We start from the raw sequence: 22,199 nt of genomic DNA, 5'->3' as shown, positions 1-22,199 counted from the left end.
AACTGAACACGTGATGACTACGTCACATGTTGTCTCTATGGCTGCGGTCGACGCCAAGGGAAATCCAATTTGGATAATCGCTTGCTAGCAATGGCAGGGACCAGTACTGCAATTCTTATATAACTCGCAACAGTTCGCATGTTTCTTTTTTCTTTTTTTGTGTAATCGAACAATAATGATGGTGTTAAGTTTAGAAATTTTTGACGACGTAGTTGCAGGTGACTTCCGACAAACTGCTACCTAGCGAGCTGCTAATGCTAAGTAACAAGCTCAACGCGTAATGTCATTTTTGACACAACAACTTATTTCACTCGAAGAGGGAACGCGTTTACGTTGACACACTGTCAGAACAGTAAGTGCTTTTGAATCGGGCCTTTCGATGTATCACAAAGAGAAGAGCATCCAGATGAAGAGCAGCGCGTCAGCGTTGTACAACAACCTGAGCGTGTTGCGCATCGCTCCACGGCGCCTCACCTACTTCACGGTGGTCCATGCCAATGTGGTTAACATGGTCAGCGCGGCGTGGGACATCTTCAGTGACTCCCACCGTCAGCTCCAGTCCAAGGAGCCCAACGTAGCCACGAGTCCATCCCTCATTATGCAGGTCAGGCTTTGTGGAGGGACATTCCAGGACGATATTTGACGCTAAAACATCGTTTTTTTATGTCTCCCCCCCGTCCAAAACAAACAAGCAATCTAAAAAAAAACTTCCTCCTTTTATTCTTCCTAACTGAGCATTATACAGTACTAGGACTCATGTTTCTAGATTTCAAACAAAATTTATGTTTTCTTGCAATAGGCTGCATTTTGTGTTTTGCCCTCTCGGAATCTGCTCGTGGTGACTTCACAGAGAGGCATCCAGGTAACACATTATTGTGTAGATGTTAGACTGGACATGAAATACATCTTTTTTTTTTCCTTTTTTTTTTTTTACATCTAGTAGCGTCATCCTTGTGTTTTTTTTTTGAAGATGTATGAATCAGATGCCTCCATTATGGTGTACTGGCATGCCTTGGATGTTCCTGAAACACCTACAGGTAAGACAAACACTACAAAAACCTGCTTCACGTATTTGATGCTGCATTAGGTACACATGAATATTGTCATGTGGTATAAGATCTGTAGGTTACTAATTCGCCTCATACGTTTTCTCTCACCTATGTGTCCTTTGTCCTCAGCTCAGGCTGTGTTTGCCCGGGGGATAGCTGCTGTTTGGGAGACTTACATTTGTGTGGGTAAGTACAAAGTGATAACACCTACCTGTAGAGCTAACAAATCAAAATATTTTGAACTATATAATGAAACTCAAAAGTAGTACGCCAGCCTTGTGATTAGTATGTCTACCGCCCCATTCAGAGGTTCTGAGCAGTTTCCATTCTCCTCACGCTTGTGTGGTTTTTCTACTGGTAGGAGAATAAAACTTTCCAAAACCTCAAAAAAATTTGCGCATTTTTAGCTTCATTGAAGACTAAATTGTCAGTAAGTGCAAATGTGAGTGTGAATATTTGTTTGTATATATGTGTCCTTTGACTGGCTGGCGACCAGTCTAGGGTGTATCGTTCCTCTCATTGAAAGTCAGCTGGGACAAGCTGTAGCCCACCCTAGGGGACAAGTACATTTCATTCTGAGGACAAGTGTCATACGTGTAACAAATACAGTATGTGGATAGATGAAATTCACCACTGCCTTATATCTTCCTGTCAATCCAGGTCTGTCTTCTTGTGGAATCCTGGTGTTCGATGTTCCCAGTAAAGGCAGTAACATCACCCTGTCTGAGGTCCTGGAGGAGCACAAGGAGCCCATTACTGATTTAGCCCCAGAGTGCTCAGGCAGCAAGGTACTCTGCTGACTTTTTTTTTCTTTAGCAACATTTAGTGACTAGCAAGCTCTCTAGAGATATATTCATTTTGCCAGAATTGTTGACGTACCTCTTTGGCTTCTTACGTTGTAGAATTAGCGTGGAAACTAAAAGTAGTGTTTCCCCATTTTGTTTGAGGCAAGGCACATATTATACATTACCAAAATCTCATTGTACACCACAAAACAAAAATATACAGAAAATGATGAATACCTTGTCTTGAGTTGCTGACATAATTAGCGTAAAATCTGGGCCTGTTTAGGTGAACATGAAGTTTTTAGTCTGCTTTATGAGTGGCACCTGTTATCAACACAGTGAGATGAACAATATTTGTACTAAATAAATAACTTCTGCATCAATTAGCTCAAATTGGATAATATCCAGTGGGACACCTGGTGATGTCTCATGGGAATGGGGTTGGGAATCACGGCTCTAAAGAACTGCTGTCTTGGAAGACCTCAGTGAATCTTGTGAGACTTCCCCAAAATCCTGCAAAACTTCAACAATTGCAGTCACATCCCTCTTAAAAAGTGTGTTCAGTGTATTCCTTGGGTTTTCCAACATAATGGTATCAGTGACCACCAAGTAAAGGTACTGGTGATTGTAAAGATGAGAATTGTTAGTAATCGGGTTGCATGATATTGAACTTTGTTCACCGGTCCAAAAACCACTGTTGTGTTCTATTGGGTTCAAACGAATAGCCAGCTGCAGCTTTCACGTCTACAATCTTGAATACACAAGGAAAACCGTGTTGCTCAAACTGTGTTTTTTTTTTTTTTTAAATGAGGACTTAAAACAGAAACAGGACATCTGTTTGCAAAAGAAAACGTGCAACACAGTATGACAGCAATGATGGTGAAAGGAAATTCACAATTGCATTCCTTGCAGCTCTGTCTGACTGTATTAAAATAAATTCTATATTATAATAGTTTTCACTAAAACAATCTGATACAAATAATCATATTTCTAGTAATCCATTTTTACAATAGTTTGATGTATTACAAAAGCACCTGAATGCACCTCATGCCTACCTAGTTTCATTCTTAAGATCCAAGCAGTCAATGCAACAGGTGGGCAATCTTTAATATTTGGACCACGTCCAAACAGGTCCCTCTGCTGGCCACCTTCAATACTACGTTTGATGAGCTTTATATTATGGTTGAGTCCACCAAGATCACAGCACAACATACATCGCAACGATAATGCTCAAACTAAATATCATGCAGCCCTAATTAGAATCAGAAATTGAAATTACTGTGGCAGAGTAAAACTGTTCGGCGGTCACCTTAATGGAAAGCCCTTTCACTCTGACATAGTGACATGAAGATTCTGTTTATGCAGTTGTATACGTTATTTGTTTCACATGCATGCATTACATAAGAGTGTCTCAATTAACGTTACCCATAGCAGCACCAAGAGAGGCTCTTTTCAAGGTTCTAAAGGTGCTTGAACAGTCTTTGCGACATCTAGCAATCAGTCAATAACATGATCTCCTTGCTTCCTTCAGGAATGCATCGCCGACCTGGTTAGTGCTGATGACGGTGGCACCTTGTGTGTGTGGAAGTCAGGCGAAGAGTTTCAGCTTCTCAACAAGATCGGTGGATTTGAGTAAGAATTAAATGTACTTTTCTTGTCTTGTAGTCATTAGTTGTGTCACACACTTCCTTTGGAGACGTGTGACTCATACATCTATCTGCTTTAGTTCATTTAATCACTGGATTAATTTAAGGCAAAACTCACTATGCAGCTCTGTAAAGGTTGAATTGAGGCACACGGGCTCTTCTTGGTTTCTTAAAGATGTTATACTGTACTTTAATCCCAAAGCCTCTTTCAGTTTGAAATCTTCCCCTTCGTTCTCCTATTTTGTCTCTGGATTTGTTCACTGGTGTTCATGTTGTACTTGTGTGGATTACAATGACTGTGAATTCACTCAAACCCTTAATCTGCTATACTACTCTATAATAGTAGTACTTTACACTCTATAAAAGTAAATTTGAAACAAGGTAAATGTAATTTTAATTTGAGGAATTTGGGCTAAGGACAGCATGGTGGTGGTTTGGTTCACACGTCCACCTCACAAGAGGTCCCATGTTAGATTCTCGGCTCAGACACTCCTGTGTGGCTTTTGTGTTTTCCCTGTGCTTGTGTGGGTTTTGAGCACGTACTTCAGTTTCCTCCCACATTCCTTAAACATGCATGTTAGGTAAAATTCAATAAACACTAACTTGTCCACAAGTGACCATGGGAATGTGAATAGTTTCTTGTTTAGACAGTTATGCACCTTGTAATTGGCTGGCAACCAGTCCATTGTGGACCTTTTTGTTCTCCAGCTGAGATACATCTATCAAAATGGATGGATGGATGGGGGATTAATGTTTATTTGAAACTACAGTTGTGAAATGTAAAATAGACTCTCTACACAGTCCTCACACCGTAATTAGCCACCTCTGAAGAGTAACACAAGGTACTAGATTGGCCTGATAACAAAAAAGGATGCTAAATCCTGACTTTAATAGGCAATGTAAAAGGGATTATCTTGTCATTGTTTCCAAATTAGGGAGTTATACCGAGAGGAATTGTTTTATTTTCATTATTATTTTTTTTTTATTTTTATTTATTCATTTTGGTTTTGAAAGTTGTCCTCGTCCACTGCTGTTTGCTTTGGATCATACTCACGTTTTTTTTCAAGATCTCAACAGAGCCCAAAAATATTGTAATTTTTCAAGTCACTAAACTCTTGTTAGCATTTTTTGTACATTTATATATCATTGCTGGTGTGAAAGTGTGTGGTTCTCATCAGACATGCATTTGCACCTTCCTTCATTGTCGTCATCCTCCTGCGTACATCACCTTCCGTCATAAACTGATCTGTTTTTCATTTCACCGTGTACTCTTCCTTATCACTTCCTTATCTAATGTAATTGCTGCTTATTGTTTCCTCACTGTAATGATCCTCATTCTTCCTCTCAGTATGAGCTGCTCATCCGTGAAGTTGTGGAAAGGTACAGTAGTGGCAGGTTACGGAACAGGCCAGATCCGTCTGTACGAGGCTGTGACGGGAATCCTGCATGCTGAGATCAACGCCCACGCCCGCTGGATCTACTCACTGGACATTGCTCCTTTTTCTGGACTGGTGAGTTAAGAAAAGCAAGACTTTTTTTCCCCCAACATGTTACATGTATATGTTGGTGTGTGTCATCCGCATGTGCATTGTGCATCGTAGCTCCTGTCTGCAGCTGAAGACTCTTTCGTCAGGGTATGGCTCCTGACAGTAACCCCAGAAAGCAACAGTGTTGAGGTAACCTCTCCAAAAAACACAATGCGTGGCTACTTCTCTAAATTAAATGCAGTTTGTCTATGAATTCATCAATTGAATTTATCTCCTCTTAGGTTACACATCTACACAATGAGTGTGTGACAGACACACAGATTTGCGGCGCCAAGTTCTGTGATGGAGATGGCTATGCCTTCGCTGTGACAGGATATGACCTCAATGAAATTATACACTACACACAGACATAGGACATCACATTTGCCATGGCTGAGTATATATGATTATCTAGGTGGGGTGTTAAATTTCATCATTTATATGATGAGTACATAAAGTGTATTGTCAGTCTTTTTGTACGTCTTCAGATGTGTCTTCGTGCACTGAAAATGGTTCAGATGTTTTAAAATATTCTGTAGATATTTTTAAGAGCAAATGTTTAGGTGTTGGTGAAATTTAGTGCGAGCGAGAGACGTCTTTGCTCTCTCACTTGGACATCATTTTTGAGAAGGAAAATAACCATGTATTGCAAAGAAGCTCCACTAGAGGGCAGCATGAAATTTGTTTAATTTAATGAACTGCAAACAACCAATAAATAATCAATGTTGGTGAATAGGCATTGGAACAGTTTTTGCTTTTTTGGGGGGGAGGAATGGAAAATTGAATTCAAGACATGAAACCTACTCACTGACAACTTTTTACAATTTATTTTCAAAAGAAACAGTAGATGCGAGTTGTTTATTGACAACTGGAAATAGAGCTTTACAATGTGTGCGTCCTTATTGTGAGTTTATAAATTCTTTATACATAGTACTACTGGATTATTTTTGTTTTTATTCAGTTTCTCATGGCAGTGACTAGCTAACGATAATGCTTCCACCCAACTAGTTTTGGATGATTGTGTAACTGACTCCGAGATCAGAGATTTAACACAGGCACACACAAAGTGTAGTAGAATAGCAGAACTTCCAATGTTAATTAATTTATCCGTTGTAATTAACTGGTATAAAACTTTAAAGAGCAGTGACCCATTGTAATAAAAATTCTGTGAAACTGATGCGTAAGCTTTCATTTTGACTTTTGCCGATGTGGGGGTGCGGCAGGTGTATGCGATTTCACACACGTAAAGGCTTAGCTTTTAGGCTCATATTTTTCCCCAAATTATTTGTTGAACTTCAAACTATAACTTTTAGGTCCTTAATAACACTTTTTATTTGATAAAATGGTAACAACCTACCTCGCCAATTTAGTGATTCTCAAAGTGTAAAGAACCACTGCCTATGTACTTCTGTTGTACAGGTTTAAAGTTCAATGCTAAGAATTGTATTCTTTTTCTTTGAGACAAGTTAAGCTCATTTGGAATCCGTTTTAATTGAATCATTATTGAAGTTCATTTTCTTTTTCTATATGGAAGCGTAGTTGCAAGGATGTTTAGTGGTACATGTAGGATGGGTTCAGTTCTCAGTAAATGAATCTGGCAGTGAATGGTTGACTGGCTGTCGACTTTTTAGCAATAAACATGTCTAATTTTTGATGGGCGTATTATGCTATTTTAATTTTGGCCTTGGTACTTTTTAGATGGTGTTTGGCACAAAAAGTTTGATAACCACTCTGCGTACCCGTCATAATTGATGCAGTAGCTGATATGGTCTCTTGGAGCCTTATCACGGTTCACATGCAATTTTTATTTTTACTGATATCATTCGGCGAGGTATCACGGTAATCCGTCCACCTTATCGTGACGAGATCAGAGGAATCAGGTCAGGGAGGAATTGTATGCTGTTTGTCGGTCTGTGGCTAAAATAAATCCCAGAGACGTTTTTTTTTTCTGTTTTTCAGTCAACACTGATCACATAACATCAAGTGACAAGACTTTTGGAAGCCACACACTCATAAAATGTTATGTAACGTGAATTTGCGAGGTGCCAGCTGACTGCGGGGTCGATGCAGATGCCCGGGCCATGTAAATGTTGGATGTTGGAGTCGATGCATTTTAGTAGGTCGTGTTGTGTCACACCTTCCAGTCGACTGATGTGTACTGTGTTTGGACGACAGGAACAGAAAAACAACTGATGGCTAAAATGAGGTCCCCAATGACACAGACGCTGATGTTACATAACTTTCTGGAACAGAACAATACACATAGGGATAGATTTCTAAAAAGCAACTGATGAAATAAAAGATGGATTGATGGCGCAGGGAGCGATTGGACCTTGCCAAACAAAGGCTTTGAAGTAAAAGATGGGACAGTGATGTCACTTCTCAGAAAACGCAGAGACAAACATCAGGATTTTGCCTTCTTTGGGTCAGTCAATAACGCTGCGTGACACTCTGGTCCTTCTTCCCAGGCCTGGGGCCACTTCTGCTATACTTGTTGACTCTTGGCTGTTCCAGCTGAGCACACAAAGAGGAGGGATTAGAACATGAAGTGCAGTGAACATATGCTACTTTGCTGATACACAGTCCCTCAAAAAGTATGGAACTGGTGAGACGGGATTTTTGCAGCCATCAATAGGTGAATTTGAAAGAAAGACATTACCAGGTGTTCACATCTGGATTTGATACACAGCTTCAAAGAAAGCATTATTTGAAGGAAAAATTTCATGTACAGCTCTCACGTTTGTCTGTTTCATAGCACGCCAATATTTTTTCCTTCACAACATTCCAAAATATTTCTCTGACCCATGTTGATGGACTGGTTCTGATGGAGTTTCCATTGTCTCACATCTTCATGGTTGCTTGTTTTTCATATACTGGTCTTGGTCAAATTTTTCTAGTCTGTAGAAAAATTCAGGAATTGACCTTCATGTTCCAATACCTTTATGTCTAATCAAAATAAAAATGTGAAAAAAAAAATTCTACAAAATTTTGAATCAAAACATCTCCAATTGGTTTGACAAAATATCCAGCAAAACGTCAAAATTCAAATGCGCCTGAAAGTTGCCCAATTATGAATTTGACCATCCTAAGTTGCCCGTGACTTCATAGGTCGAACAGCTGACATGCATGACATCATACAGTACAAAAACTTGAAAGTTGACTTCACCTTTGTGAACATAAAACCTTTCCTTTTTCTTTCGGCTTGTCCCTTTCGGGGTCGCCACAGCGTGTCATCTCAGATGAACGCATATATATGTTTGGCACAATTTTTACGCCGGATGCCCTTCCTGACGCAACCCTTCTCCTTTGTGAACATAAAACAATTACACCAAAATATTTCCATTTTGCAGTTGCAGTGGCGAGCTCCGGCAGGCTGGGAACCCAAGCATGTTCAAAGACACAAGCTGTGTTGTGCTAACCGCACAGTATCTAAAGAGACTTTCCTGCCATGCAAAAGCAGCTGGATGACTCTCACATCAGCTTCGGAGTTAGTGGTGAGTAGATTTTACTGTTACTGTTACATGGTTTACTTGTTTCTACACTTGTAGGGCTAAAACAGTTAAAAAGTTGACTAACCTTGGGCAATCCTTGCTGTGATGCACCTCCCCGTCGGGTCACGTCATCACAAAGCGAGTAGTTTTTTTAGTCCTAGTTATTTAAGTTGTTTTTACGCTTGTACATCAGTGACTAAAGACAAAAAGTTTCATATCGGGTTGAATATTGCCTGTGAAGTTCATAAATAGTTTATGAGGGTGACAGTTTGATATACTAGCATTTTATACTTCCATCCCTTCACCCATTTTCTGAGCTGCTTATTCTCACAACGGTCGCCAGAGTGCTAGAGCCTATCCCGGCTCTCGTTGGTCACGAGGTGGGGTACACCCAGAACTGGTTGCCAGCCAATTGCAGGGCACATGGAAAAAAAACAAACATATATTCACATCTAAGGGCAATTTGAAGTTTCAAATTAACCTACCATGCATGTTTTTGAGACATGGGAGGAAACTGGAGTCCCCGTAAAAAAAAAACCCACGCAGGCATGGGAAGACACAGACGGGCCTGGAATTTCAACCCTGGACCTTGGAACTGTGAATCAGACGCTCTCTGTCAGTCGTTCACGGTGTTGCTGTATTTCTTCTTTGAGTGATATTGTTTCAAAAACCTGCAAAATGCAGAGGTTGAGCAGAACTTGGAGGTAGCAAGGTATTGATTGACCTTCGACTCAAATGTCAATAGGAAGAAGTACAAGTTTCGCAAAGCCTCCAAAAAACAGACAAGAAAACAACCCAATTTGCGCACAAAACAGCTTTGAAGTGTTGAACAAACCTGATGTTGCACACTGACAGCTGATGTACGGTATGACTTTATGCTACACAATGTCAGAAAATGTGCTCGATGCATTCATATGTCTTTGTGTTAAACTTGGTTATCGTGCTTGAAGAGTGAGCTTTTTATCCCATGGCCGTCCATTCTCATGGCGGCAGCTGGGCCTGTGTGGCTAAGCCTGCGGGGATAGAGCCTCACCGTGGGGGATGAAGTGCCTAAAGCCCCTCCATTCTGCTGCCATAGATGGACCAGATCACTGATAAAAACAAACAGCTAAGCAACTCCCAAGTACTCGTGTGTTGCTTTCAAAATTGGGAGAGAAGGAGTTTTAACCTGACAGACAGATCACAATCACTGCGGCCGAATGTATGATAAAGCCTCGATTGTCCAAATGTTACAAAGAGATCTGAGAACTGGTAACTTTATAATGGTTAGATTCCTTGGACTAAGAAAGAATAATTGAGAACTTAAATTCCTCTGTCACACCTACGGCACACCTCACCATTGTTCTGCTGCCATCATACATGTCCTGTACTATTTTAACATACTTCTCTGCCACACCAGACTTATGCATGCAGTACCACAGTTCCTCTCTTGGTACTCTGTCATAGGCTTTCTACAGATCCACAAAGACACAATGTAGCTCCTTCTGACCTTCTCTGTACTTTTCCAGCTTCTACCTCTGCTCTTGGAGGTCACTATATGTTCCTCCCTCTTCTGGAAATAAGTGTTCACTACAGCCATCTCCATCCTTTTTGCCATCTGTCCCTCAAAGTTCCTTTCCTGGATGCCGTACTTACCCATCACTTTTTCATCGCCCCTGTTTCCTTTACCAATATGTCCATTACAATCTGCACCAATCACATCCTACCTGTGGGGCATACCCGCTAACCACATTATACATAACACCCTCAATTTCAAATTTTAGTCTCATCACTCGATCTGATACTCTTTTCACCTCCAAGACATTCTTAGCCAGCTCTTCCTTTAAAATAACCCCTACTCCATTTCTCTTCCCATCTACTCCGTGGTAGAATAATTTAAACCCTGCTCCTAAACTTCTAGCCTTATTACCTTTCCACCTACTCTCTTGGATGCACAGTACATCAACCTTTCTCCTAATCATCATGTCAACCAACTCCTGGGCTTTTCCTGTCATAGTCCCAACATTCAAAGTCCCTACACTGAGTTGTACGATCTGTGCATTCCTATTTTTCTTCTGACGACGGATCCGGTTTCCGCCTCTTCTTTGTCTTCGACCCACATAGCTGAATTTCCACCAACGCCCTGCAGGTTAGCAGTGCCGGGGGCGGGCGTTTTTAACCCGGCCACAACCGATCCGGTATGGGATTCTTTAGATGAACGCTCATATTTGTTTGGTACAATTTTTACGCCGGATGCCCTTCCTCACGCAACACTCTGCATTTATCCGGGGTTGGGACTTGGGATGAGACACATCCTGACCATCTAAATATTTAATACACTTTGGCAATAATCAGTACATTATTGATGAATCTTAAATTATTGGGTTAGAAAATATTCAGAAATGTGCGTGCAGAGCATGTTTGGGGTAATTCAGTGACCGTGCTTACTACACTAATGAAAAAAAGTTCTCAGCTTATAATATACTTAATTATATATAATTAATGTATTCATCTATAATGACACACACAACACGATTTTTTTATTGTACAATGTGTACAATGCCACTCTTAACAAGGTTTATACATTGTATAGCAGTGCATCTTGCGTCACTTCACCTTGTTTTGCTGCTTGATCAAGGGCATCACTTTACTCTTCAGTAAATTCTAATGTCTGCTGTGTGGAGTTGAGATCAGGCCACTGACATCACAGAAGCCTCTCCACTTTTCATTGCCTTCAAAAAGTCATTAATTCTAAACCAACGTTGTCCAAATAGTTGGAGACTGACTGAATATTCCCCGTTGCGTCATTTAGGCGGCATGGGTAGGAAATGGGACTTAAGTGCATTAGATTAGAGTAAAAGAACCATCAGAGTCTGCCATCTGGGATGGCATTGTTGCCTAGCACTGGGCACTGTTTGACGTGGATGTGCTGACGTTAGCCAGTGAGCAGGGCGCGCTTAGGCCTTCATGTTTATTTAGCCATATTTGCACGGCACCACTGAAATGTTGATTGATTCATGTTCCAGACCCGTACTCTCAATTAAGCCAGATTCAATTCTCTCCAAACCCCATCCATCTCTCTCTGGATCTCTCTCTCTCTCGCTTTATTTCTCCCCCTCCTTTTTTCTTCCCTCCCTCCCTTTCTCTCCCCATCTCTGTGTGTGAGAGTGAGTGACAAAGAGATTCTCATAAAGGAAGACATTATGAATATGTTTGGGGTATTGTGGTGTGTGCTTCTATTTTTACGAATCACTATTGTCTGTTCTTGCACATTAAAAGCAGGTAAAGTTCACTTGTTTGAGCAAAAAATAACCACTTTTAATTCGCCCTAAACCCTCATTTTAAGCAGATTCCAATGGAAAGTTCATGAGCCTCAAAATAAAGTGAATAGCCACAATCACAGCACGACACTTCAAGCTTGTCTGATTGTCATCTGTCAGTCAAGTGAAACTGCTAATTTGAGTGATATGAATTGGCCTCCTCAGCGTGTTCTCAAAAGTCAAAAACACGCAAACGTCTCTGGCAAGGATATAATTATATGTTCACTTAGTTCTATCTATCTTTTTAGAGACATTCATAGGGTGTTTGGGCGCTTCACTCTGACATGCACCTCTGCATACACTTTGACAGCTACGAACAGGAGACACAACACTGTAGAGACATCACACCAATTATCCAGTTCACCAGTAGGAGACTGGCAAGCAAAATATGATATGGAATCATCTTGGGATAAAACAACTTTGGTGAGAAATGAATGAAAAATTCTGTCACAGCTATAAATTAAACCATTCCACCCTTCATGTGCACGGCCATATCTTGGCGTGTTTCTGTCAGTGAGCGGCGGTGATGGGCTGTATAGACAGTTCAAACGTGATGAATTGGGGCAAGGTTTGTTTTGACTTGTTAAACAATGCTCCAGTAACACATAACTGATGGGTTTTTCACTAAATGCCTCAATCTGACAGACAAAATGGAATGCTGGAAATTCTAAGATTACCAGCCAATGAGTGTGGTTACTATGAAAACCTAAAAAAAAAAAAAAATCAAAGACTATGATGTACAAGCAAATTGAAGTATTTTCCAGCAATATGAGCAGCACAAGCTCTCTGTCCATGTGCCATCCCCCTCATTGGTACATTCCAAAAAAGTCCCACAACACACACTGCACAAAATTTGCAGCCTTATCTTAAAAATATCCGTGGGTGACTTATTTCTGTATGTATTTATGTATTTGAGGAAATCTTAGAAATAATCATCAAGCATCAATAACAATTGCAAATCTCACATGTTCAATATTTGTATTAATTTAGGTGCCCTGCGATTGGCTGGCAACCAGTTAGAGGGTGTACCTCGCCTCCTGCCCGTTGACAGCTGGGATAGGCTCCAGCATTCCTGGCAACCCTCATGAGGATAAGCAGCAAAGAAAATGGATGGATGGATTAATTTAGGCTTTCAATCAGGATGTTAAAAATACATGGAATTTATTTTCTTCTACTGAAGAGTAGTTTAAGCCTTTTGAAGAACGATGAAATAAAAACTGTTGAATATTCTTTCCCGCATCCCCCTGCTGTTCTCTCACTTTCATGCATCGACACATTTAGCGCTTGTATCCCCATCGTACAGATCCATGCTCACAGCTACTAATTTTGCAGATGACCAAATGATTTGGGTGGAATTACCTTTAATCAAAGTGGCCTTGAAGTCATAAGAACGGTGGTAAAGTATCTGAACCCACAAGTTAATAACTTCTCCAAAAGTTAATCAAAGTCAGTAATCAGTCAACTATGAATACAACCAACGTGTGGAGTTTGGAGGTGTTGGTTAAAGCTGCCCTGCCTTGTATTACAACAAACAAACAAAAATAACAGTTTTTAGTTTTCCATTCTCAAGGAGCATCGGCAAAAGGGAATCATGCCTTGCACAAAAAAGTTCTCAAATACAAGATACTGTTGACAAATGTACGATAAATATAAACAAGAATGGATGTCAAAAAATGTCCAATGTCCAAAAATACATTGCCACAGGTTTAAAATTGAAACCAAAATACACAATGCTATCCATGGATTTTTAATAAATGGCACCAAATCACCACCATTAAAACCTCTTCCCAGCTGTGAAGTATATTTGAGGGGGGGTCGGGGGAACGGTCATAGTTTGGGACATAAATCTGCACTGACAGGGAAAACAAATCTCAAATTTGTTATGAGACTTTTGCAAAAGAAAAAAATGCTGTTTGCCAGTTGTATCTTATTAACATCTGATGGCTGATGCAACAGAAGAACAAAGGACAAAAGTAAATCAACAACTGAATGTCTTCCGGAGTGTTCCAGTAAAAGTCTTGACCTCACCCCGTTTAAGATGCTGTGTCATGACCTGAAGACAGTGATGCACACTACACATCACAAGAATATTGCTGAACTGAAACAGTTTCATCAGAAGGAATTGTTCAAAATTCAAAGAAACATAAGCTTGAGGTTTTTGCTGCTCCAGGAGGCACAACCACTTGGAAGAGATCAGATCACATTTTATGATCAATTTATGCAATAATACACGTCATTCCAGAGTCCACATACTTTTTCTTGCACTGCTATATTGATCACATGCTCTCAGGTAATGAGTAACAAAAAAAAATTAAAAAACAGGCTCAGGATGCAGCTGAAGAGTACCTTCTGTCTTTCGTTTTTTTAACTTCCTACCTGGCCTCCCATATGGCTTCCTGCCGTCTCATCGGTGCAGCGTAAATTCTATGTGATCAGACACAAATTGGTAAATGGAGCAGAAGTACAAACACTGCAATCTGCTCATTTTGTCCTGTGAAGGCTACGGGGCTTTCGGCAATTAAGCGGTGACCCGCACACCTCTCCATTAGTCTCCCCCTCGACACACACAGGGAGAGAAAGAGTGACACACTTCAACTTTACCTGAAATGACTGGATTGATACTGCACCGTATAAAGGGGAAATAAATAGAAAGAGAAAGCCACACAACGAAAGAGGAAGAGTTTTCTTGAGAACAACAAGCAACGGATGTCAGGGCAAGGGTAGATGTGCTCATTTGCGTTTCCATGGCAACACCAATGTGCCGCTAGCGCAGCGACACCAGTCAGGAGTGCTGCGCCGTGGTCGTGCTGACATGAGACACACGTGCCAATGCCCAGCTGACAGCGCTGACGGTACGCCAGCGTCTATTCATAGCACCTCAGTGACGCCAAACAGGGACACAGCCGGCCCGTCAGTGGAAAGAAAGAGGCCGGGTCCGCAATATGGACCAGAGCATGAATGGTTATCTCTTGATGAATTTTGATGAACAGACAGATGCTCGTGGTGAAAGATAGTTTATGTCATCTTTCTTCTGATTATCATCCAGGACACCAAACAGACACCTGATCCGCAGCACTGAACTTCTTTTGAGGCGCCAACACTATGTGAATGTCTGGATACTGGAAGGTTTCAGGAGTAGATGCGCCTGAGCCTATCCCAGCTAACTTTGGAGGGGAGGTGTCGTACAAGCTGAACTTGTCGCCAGGCCACACATAGATAACACTCACATTCACACCTACGGACAATTAATTTAGAGTCTTCAATTAACCTAACGTGCATGCTTTTGCCAGAATACCTGAAGAAAGCTCACAAGGGAGAATATTCAAACTTCATATAGGAAGCCCTGAACCCGTGACCTCTGAACTGTGAGGCAACTGTCCTAACCAGTCACTACAGTCATCAAGTCAATACACTTATTTTCTCAAATGATCTTTTCTGGTCAGCACCACAAGTTTTCTCCATTTGATACAAGTTTCTCTTTTAAATCTTGTTTATCGATTTGTTATCTTTTGTGTTTTTCAAAACCAAAAATGGTTTATCTGTCTTAAATTTGTGGAAAGTTGACGCATAAAACAAAGGATGCCCAGCAAATTTTGGTCATAGTGTTTGAAAGAATGATTTTCTTTTATGGAATTGATTCTACGGAACATTGTCACCATAATTTTGGGCGGAATTGTCATGGGATAATGCACATTACTCACATCTACAGTACACACCTATGAATATTGTCATTTGTCCAGGTCATTTCATTCTCAGGGCAGTGAATCAATAACAAACTGGACTGTTCTGGTTGTCTTGAAGCATCGCCGGCTGACGACCACACGTGTTGTCAAAGTACTGTGACACACTGACCGTGATGCCGTACAATTGGCAAAGAGCACCATTGACACCGAGTCACTGGCTGCTTTGTGAGCAATTGTTCAAGCTCAATCGGAACTTTTGTCACACGCTTTGTTCCAGCGATCATCAGAAAGAATAACAGCAGCTCCGAGGCGAATAGAGGCTCATTGTGTCCGCTCAGCTCCCGAACGTGTGTCATTGTGGCCGCTCAATGGCTGGTGTCAAACACCGCTTTGGCTCCTCATGTGCAGAAGTGAAAGTGATCCAAAAGAGACCGAGATCGCTCCTTTGTATGTTTCAATATTGTGTTGTGTCTATGGTAAAGGCGCTGTGTAATCGCCAACTGGTTTTTTTTTGTTTGTTTTTTGCCATTCTGCTGATTCAACCGTTTACACCCACGGGATCAGCAGTTTGCCCACTTAGAAGAGGGACTGATCGAGAAACTGCTTCACGTGGACACCCTCCTTTATGCACTTATTGTGCCCATATTGCTACATCAATAGTGGCATGGCATAGAAAAGTGCTGTCTAAGACATTTTAGACGAAGGTGCATCGAGGAGAGATGCGCACATACCCCTATGACCTTTGGTGAATTGGGAATACTGTACCTGTAGACTACTGTAATGTTCATTTAGTTCCCCCAAAAACCTCAAGTGGGAGAAACTGAATTCCCAGTTGTTCTGCCGTTTCCGCCAATGGGCTTTATTAATTACCAAAGTGTACTGTCCACACGCTTGCAGCTGATGATTACTGCCCGGATCCTGATGGCTGCACACTGATTTGAGGGCAGGCTCGGGCAAGTTGCTCCGTTCCCTTCATGAGACAGCAACTCATTCAACGCTTGGAAGGTCAGGAGTTATGGAAACACTTTAGTCGCCTGACGGTTGCTGTTTTGGCTTAACTGATTTACTGGATTGTCATTGCACTGCACAAATTGCATACAACCTCTCTGAGTGAAATGGAATTTCTGTTCATAACTGGTTGAGGAAAAAAGGAACATAGTATAGCTTTTATATACATACAGTATATACTCTCAACATTTTTGTGATTCTTTTCACAGGGCATTTCCTTCTAAAGATAAAAGCAACGGTTGTCCACTTCTATTCTTATCCACTTTCAGCGATTAGCCCAAATACCAATGTGGAGATTTTAAAAATGAGGTATATATACATTTGTATTACTTTCTATCAACTTTTCCAGTGTTTTTGCTGTATATTTAGCAACAAATTGTCTGAATAACAAATAGCTGCTCTCGTTTGGTTTATGAGTGTCGATGACTCGTGCGTGGATGATGTAATTGTTTGCAACTGTATCGTAACTCTAAAACCATAGTGAGACCCCATTGAAAAAAAAAAAGTCACAGCTTTAATAGGTTGAAACGTCTATCGTATGCGCTCACTGTAGTGATTTCATTCCACAGATAGATGCACCTGCACAATCTTGTAAAATCCAAAACAAGAACTGTATGATCACAAATTCTTTTATTACAAAGAGAAATTATTGCAAAAATTGTAATTTATCGATGTATGCTAATGTTTTCACCCAATTGTACCATATGGATAGATTTGACTTTATTTTGACGGCCTTATTTACAGGAAGAATATTGATTCATATTACTCCTTTCGTCTGAATCGTCACAAAGGTTTTTTTTTTTTATCTCAATTTCTCGTATTGGATGACATTACATGCTGCAGGTGTTCTTAATCCCATATTGCATCGACAATTAGGTAATTCGGTGTCAACTGTCGTCCGTGTACGCGCACACGCCCGCATGCACAAGCACCGGCTGGCACGCTCTCCACTTTATGAATGAATGGGTGTGGCTCCGAGCACACCAGAAATGAGGCTGCTGCTGAAGGCAGGCCCGAGCCGGGTGGAACATCAACATAAGTGGGCGCGACCACCCGAGAGCACGAGAGGAGGAATACGTGGATCTCCCCCCCACAGCAAGGACTTTGAACGCGGTGAGGAGAGAGGACGCACACACGCGCTGTACGACGACGGACTGACTTTGTCGCAGTTTGTGGTCAGGGTGACAGGAAAAAGAAAGTTTCTCTCAAAATATAGTGGTATTTAAACAATAAGAAACCGTGGCGGCGTGTGTCCACTTCCCAGCAGTCCTGGGACAGAAAAACTCGCATCAGGACCACGCAAACCCGGACGGGGAGCCACGCGTGCACAGTATTGTCGGACTGGGGGGGTTGTCTGGAAACAAAACAAAATCGCAGACGTCCATCCATCTTTTTCTTGCATCTGATTAACTATAGCTCTCCTTTTAGTTGGCAAACTGATAAAAGGTTCGGATTCGGTGTCACCAACATCATCATCATCATCTTCGTCGTCGTCGTCACCACCACCATCATCATCATCGTCTTCATTGCACGTGTGTGGCTTGCAGGGAGAAGCAGAAGAGCAGCCGAGAAGTGTTGAACTGTAAGTGGACGTCGAGGAGAAAGAAACGCGCAAGATTCCCGGCGGTGGATGTCTTTTGAAAGGTATGGCTTTTTTATTTATTTTAAAACACCAACAATAACAAGCAACTTGTTATTGATCTCGTCCACGCAGCAGAACTTTACAGAGGGCGGGTAGGAGTTGCGTAACGGTTTGGCTCGTCCACCGTAGGGGGGAAGAACACTTATCTTAACAAAACATCTGTTTCGAACGTGCATGCGGCGTTAAAGTGCTTATGAATCATGATGAAGAATTATACTTTGCATAACGAAAACGAAACCGCATTTGGTCAAACTTAGGTGGGTGTGTCACTTGAAGCAACTGGCTTAATATCATGTGTCCGAGTGCCCCTCCAAGGCTTTTATCGAGTGTAAAATGAACATCGGAGCAACAAAGTATGTCTTACTTCACCTTAGCTCTTTTAATCACTTCCTAATGACTTATGCGTGATGCACATTGATGAGCAACTTGCTTTCTGAGTTATTGTGCAAGCTCTTATGTAGTGCACATGAAATAAGCTTTGGGGGGGGGGGGTACAGAAGATTTCACAACATAAAAGTTTCTTTCTAGTTTCAAACTTTAACATGTGGGGTGTACTGATTGGTGGGATTTCCACACAATCTATTTCTGCACACTGGTCAACCACTAAGTGTAAAAGAAGCCAAAGACTTGTCAAACAGTGTGGGGGAGATGGAGGGGGCTCAAGAGTTCAATCTATGAAGTGATACCACGTATTACTTACTACCGTAATTGTGAATAGTGCTTTCGTTACCTAAGATATTTCTTATTGTTATTTCTTCTCACACACACCATCTTGAGGTTACTCCCTGTCTTGGACAGTGTTTCACGAAAAAAAACAAGTAAAAGGCGGCGGTACACTGACATCGTGTGGATTGTTGTCTTAAATTTTGTGCTTTTTCTTTCATTGTTCATAATCATGACCCAAAGTGTTTGACCCCAGGGGGGTTAAACATGAGTTGTTTTCTGTATCTCAACATGAGCAGAGAAAAGATAGAGGGGAGGGGTTCTGGTGGTATGCTACTCGGGTGAAGTTGACATCAGTTCCTCCATTCCGTCTCGCGCCTGTTTTTCTATCAGCTGTGGAATTTGAACCATTCTTCCTTCGGGGTTAGGCCATTTCTCTGCCTGTCAGTGTGCAGAAGAGCAATATGTTCAGATGGCTGTTTGCTCTGTGTGAATGTATATGCAAGGACAAACTCATTAAAGTCAAAAGCAGGGTCCTTAGTTGCAGGATATTTGCACAGAAAGAGAAGAAATAACAAAGGCGTTGCACAACAGGAGCTCCTCTTCCCAGAACCACATGATGTTTGTCCTCTTGGGAAAGTTTTGCAGTGGGAGAATGAAAAGTAGTGGGTGAATAAAGAGAGACACAGAGAAAGAAGCAAGTTCTTATGCTTGGGCGATGGCACCTCCCTCTCTGGCTGCATAGTCTGTCGGTGAGCACAGATTCAGCAATGGGGAATGTTAACGATGAGCATAATGGAGGGAGGAAGCATGCATATGCAAAGTGAGTTTTGGCAGAGGTCAAACTGAAAGGAGCAATGAGTTCTGGGGGAGGAGGGTGTCAGATGCTAGTTGACACATGGGCATCGACGCATCCAAACAAATGTGGATTAAGCCTCATGCATGCTGTAAAATTTTACCCATTTTGACATTTTCCACCAAATAAAAAAAGTTACCTTCACCGTGAAATTTCATGTCATTTCCTAAAGTGACCCAAAATACGCAAAATGATAAATAATTAAAAAAAGCTTTTTTTTTTTTTTTTTTAAACAATGAAGCTGCCCTGCCTCAGGTTAAACCCGTGTCTATTAAAACATTTGTGTTCATGACAGAGCTTCGGACAGTACAGGGAAACTCTCTGTGTTGCCACCGCAGTTGCAAACGTTTCTCACAGAAACACGCACCAGTTGGCCTTTGAAGAGTCATGCGGGAGTCTCGAAAGAGTAAAATGGCTTTAGGACCATACATAACAGAAGTCAGACGTTAGAGGTTTCCTTGATATTGGTGTATTACCTAATATTGCTAAACTTACTGTTTCAGACACTCATCACTGCAACAACACCCCAAAGTTATGTTCCATCGCGTACAGTATTTGATATGCTAAAGAATCACTATTTTGGTGTTAATGATTAAAATGGGGCGGCACGGTGGGTCAGCTGGAAAGCGTTTGCCTCACAGTTCTGAGGTCCCAGGTTCAGTTTGTGGAGTTTGCATGTTCTCCCTGTGCCTGCGTTTTCTCTGAGCACTCCGGTTTCCGCCCACATCCCCAAAAACATGAATTCATTGGAGACTCAAAATTCCCCCTAGGTGTGATTTTGAGTGCTGCTGTTTGTCTCCATGTGCCCTGCGATTGGGTTGCAACCAGTTCAGGTTATACCCTGCCTCCTGCCCGTTGACAGCTGGGATAGGCTCCGGCACTCCCTGTGACCCTCATGAGGATAAGCGGGAAAGAAAATTGATGGACTTGATGGATGATTAAAATGGTACGAACAGGGCGCCAGACAGCCAAGCCCATAAAAATTAACCGCTGTCACGCAATGGCACTGACCATACAAAAGCATTTAATACGTCATAAAAGTGTTTTGTCATCTTTCCTAATGCTTTCAAAGATCTTTATAGTTTCAAACCAGAGATTCGACCCAAAAGCAATCCTGAGATGGAAGAAGTTGTGGAATGTATTTTATTCTGAGCAGAGGTGGGTAGTCAAATATTGTACTCAAGTAAGAGTAAAGTTTTTAAAAAAATATGAAGCGTAAATAAGTAGTATTTTCACTAGAGTACGAGTAACAAAATACTCGAACTTGTAACTTCTTTACTAACAACTTTTTTCTTTTTTTAAATCAGCACCTGAATGAATATTTTATATATATATATATATATATATATATATTATATATATATATATATATATATAATCAACCACTGTTTCAATCTTTATCTTCCCCAACAACAAATTAATTGGGCAGTATAGAAACATTATTTGGGTTATTCACAATTTAAGAGCTGCATGACAAAGCTGTTGAATTTACTTTACAAAGTCCCCTCCCCACCAAAAAAATATTTGCGGAGCTGCCTGACCCCCCCCCCCCCAAAAAAAAAAAATCAGTATTTTATGGTTACATTTTCTTTCGCCTCAGATCATTCATCAGGCTTTTGGACTTGTGTGATAAAATTTGTGGTGCTATCGGTCTCGGCTGCTCTGGATTGTGTTTGCATGTACAAATCACTCCATTAACAGCTCATGCAGTATCGACGTGTATGTGTGTGTCGAGAGATGAGGATAAGAAGGTGCCTCCAGTGAAGACAGGAGAGGGAAGGGCTGGGCAGAACCAAGTGGTCAAGAGGAGATAAGAAAACCCACTGGGTTTGTTAGCCACACATTTACTGAGCCAGGACCAGAGAGACAAGACACACACACATACACACACACACACACACACACACTGTAATGATAGAGGAACATATGACATAAGTTCACCTGTCAGAACGTGTTGAAAAAAAAAAAAGGCAAGGGTTGCAGGTTCTTGGGTCAGCTGGATTTTTCTACTTTATTCACAATATGAATTTTGCTCTCTTGAAACCATATGATTCTGGAACGTTGTACCAATTGTGTTCATGTAGTAACGATAATGTCAGTGCTAACAAAAGATGAAAGGTGCCCTAATTGTTTCGTAAATGTTGAAGTTTGGACTGTACAATCTGCCACCAGGAGCAACGTCTGCTTTGGCTTTGACATTGCTCAGCTTCAAATGACCGATGAACAAGCCGGAGGTGGGACAGGGTCAGCTAAACTTGCAGCTGAGGAAGTTGACCGGATTTTTCTGCTTGAATTGTTCTATGGGAATGTATCTGTAGTACATAATCTGGAGCTCAGGATGTTGCAGTATTGTACTCCAGTCTCTCAATTTTAATTCCGTCGTCCATCTTCTTGCTTTACTCTTGACTTTGTTTCCTTAACAAGGCCAAGAGCCACACACTGAGAACTAAATATGAGATATCCATCTCCTTTGTTATTGTGTTTTGATCAGTTAGTTGGTCCCAGTTTGCTCCTGTTCAGTGTGTTTGAGTGCAAGATGGGGTACCAAAAG

At 41.2% G+C, this 22,199-nt stretch overlaps 2 protein-coding genes across 4 annotated transcripts in view; both read left to right on the top strand.

Annotated features, from left to right (window-relative positions):
* Window positions 1–5: 5 nt before the first annotated feature.
* wdr54 (WD repeat domain 54) lies at window positions 6–5,739 on the top strand. The gene is made up of 9 exons (XM_061816762.1): window positions 6–604; window positions 800–862; window positions 971–1,037; window positions 1,179–1,235; window positions 1,710–1,837; window positions 3,366–3,466; window positions 4,829–4,991; window positions 5,082–5,156; window positions 5,249–5,739. The coding sequence occupies exons 1-9, from the start codon at window positions 380–382 to the stop codon at window positions 5,378–5,380; spliced, it is 1,011 nt and encodes a 336-aa protein (XP_061672746.1). The 5' UTR covers window positions 6–379; the 3' UTR covers window positions 5,381–5,739.
* A 2,373-nt stretch (window positions 5,740–8,112) lies between these two features.
* rhobtb4 (Rho related BTB domain containing 4) overlaps window positions 8,113–22,199 on the top strand; it is a 61,687-nt gene continuing 47,600 nt past the window's right edge. For 2 of the 3 annotated variants that reach the window (XM_061816761.1, XM_061816758.1), the window contains exons 1-2: window positions 17,367–17,600; window positions 18,035–18,131. In XM_061816761.1, the coding sequence (XP_061672745.1) occupies window positions 18,118–18,131 (14 nt within the window). In that variant the 5' untranslated portion in view covers window positions 17,367–17,600; window positions 18,035–18,117. Of the gene's footprint in view, window positions 8,501–17,366; window positions 17,601–18,034; window positions 18,132–22,199 lie in introns of those variants that run through there. The other variant, XM_061816760.1, reaches the window with a different exon arrangement.

Source organism: Syngnathoides biaculeatus, chromosome 4 (assembly GCF_019802595.1).
Source record: "Syngnathoides biaculeatus isolate LvHL_M chromosome 4, ASM1980259v1, whole genome shotgun sequence".
Classification (NCBI taxonomy): domain Eukaryota; kingdom Metazoa; phylum Chordata; class Actinopteri; order Syngnathiformes; family Syngnathidae; genus Syngnathoides; species Syngnathoides biaculeatus.
Note: the sequence above shows the minus strand (reverse complement) of the source record. Positions and strands in the feature narration are given on the sequence as shown.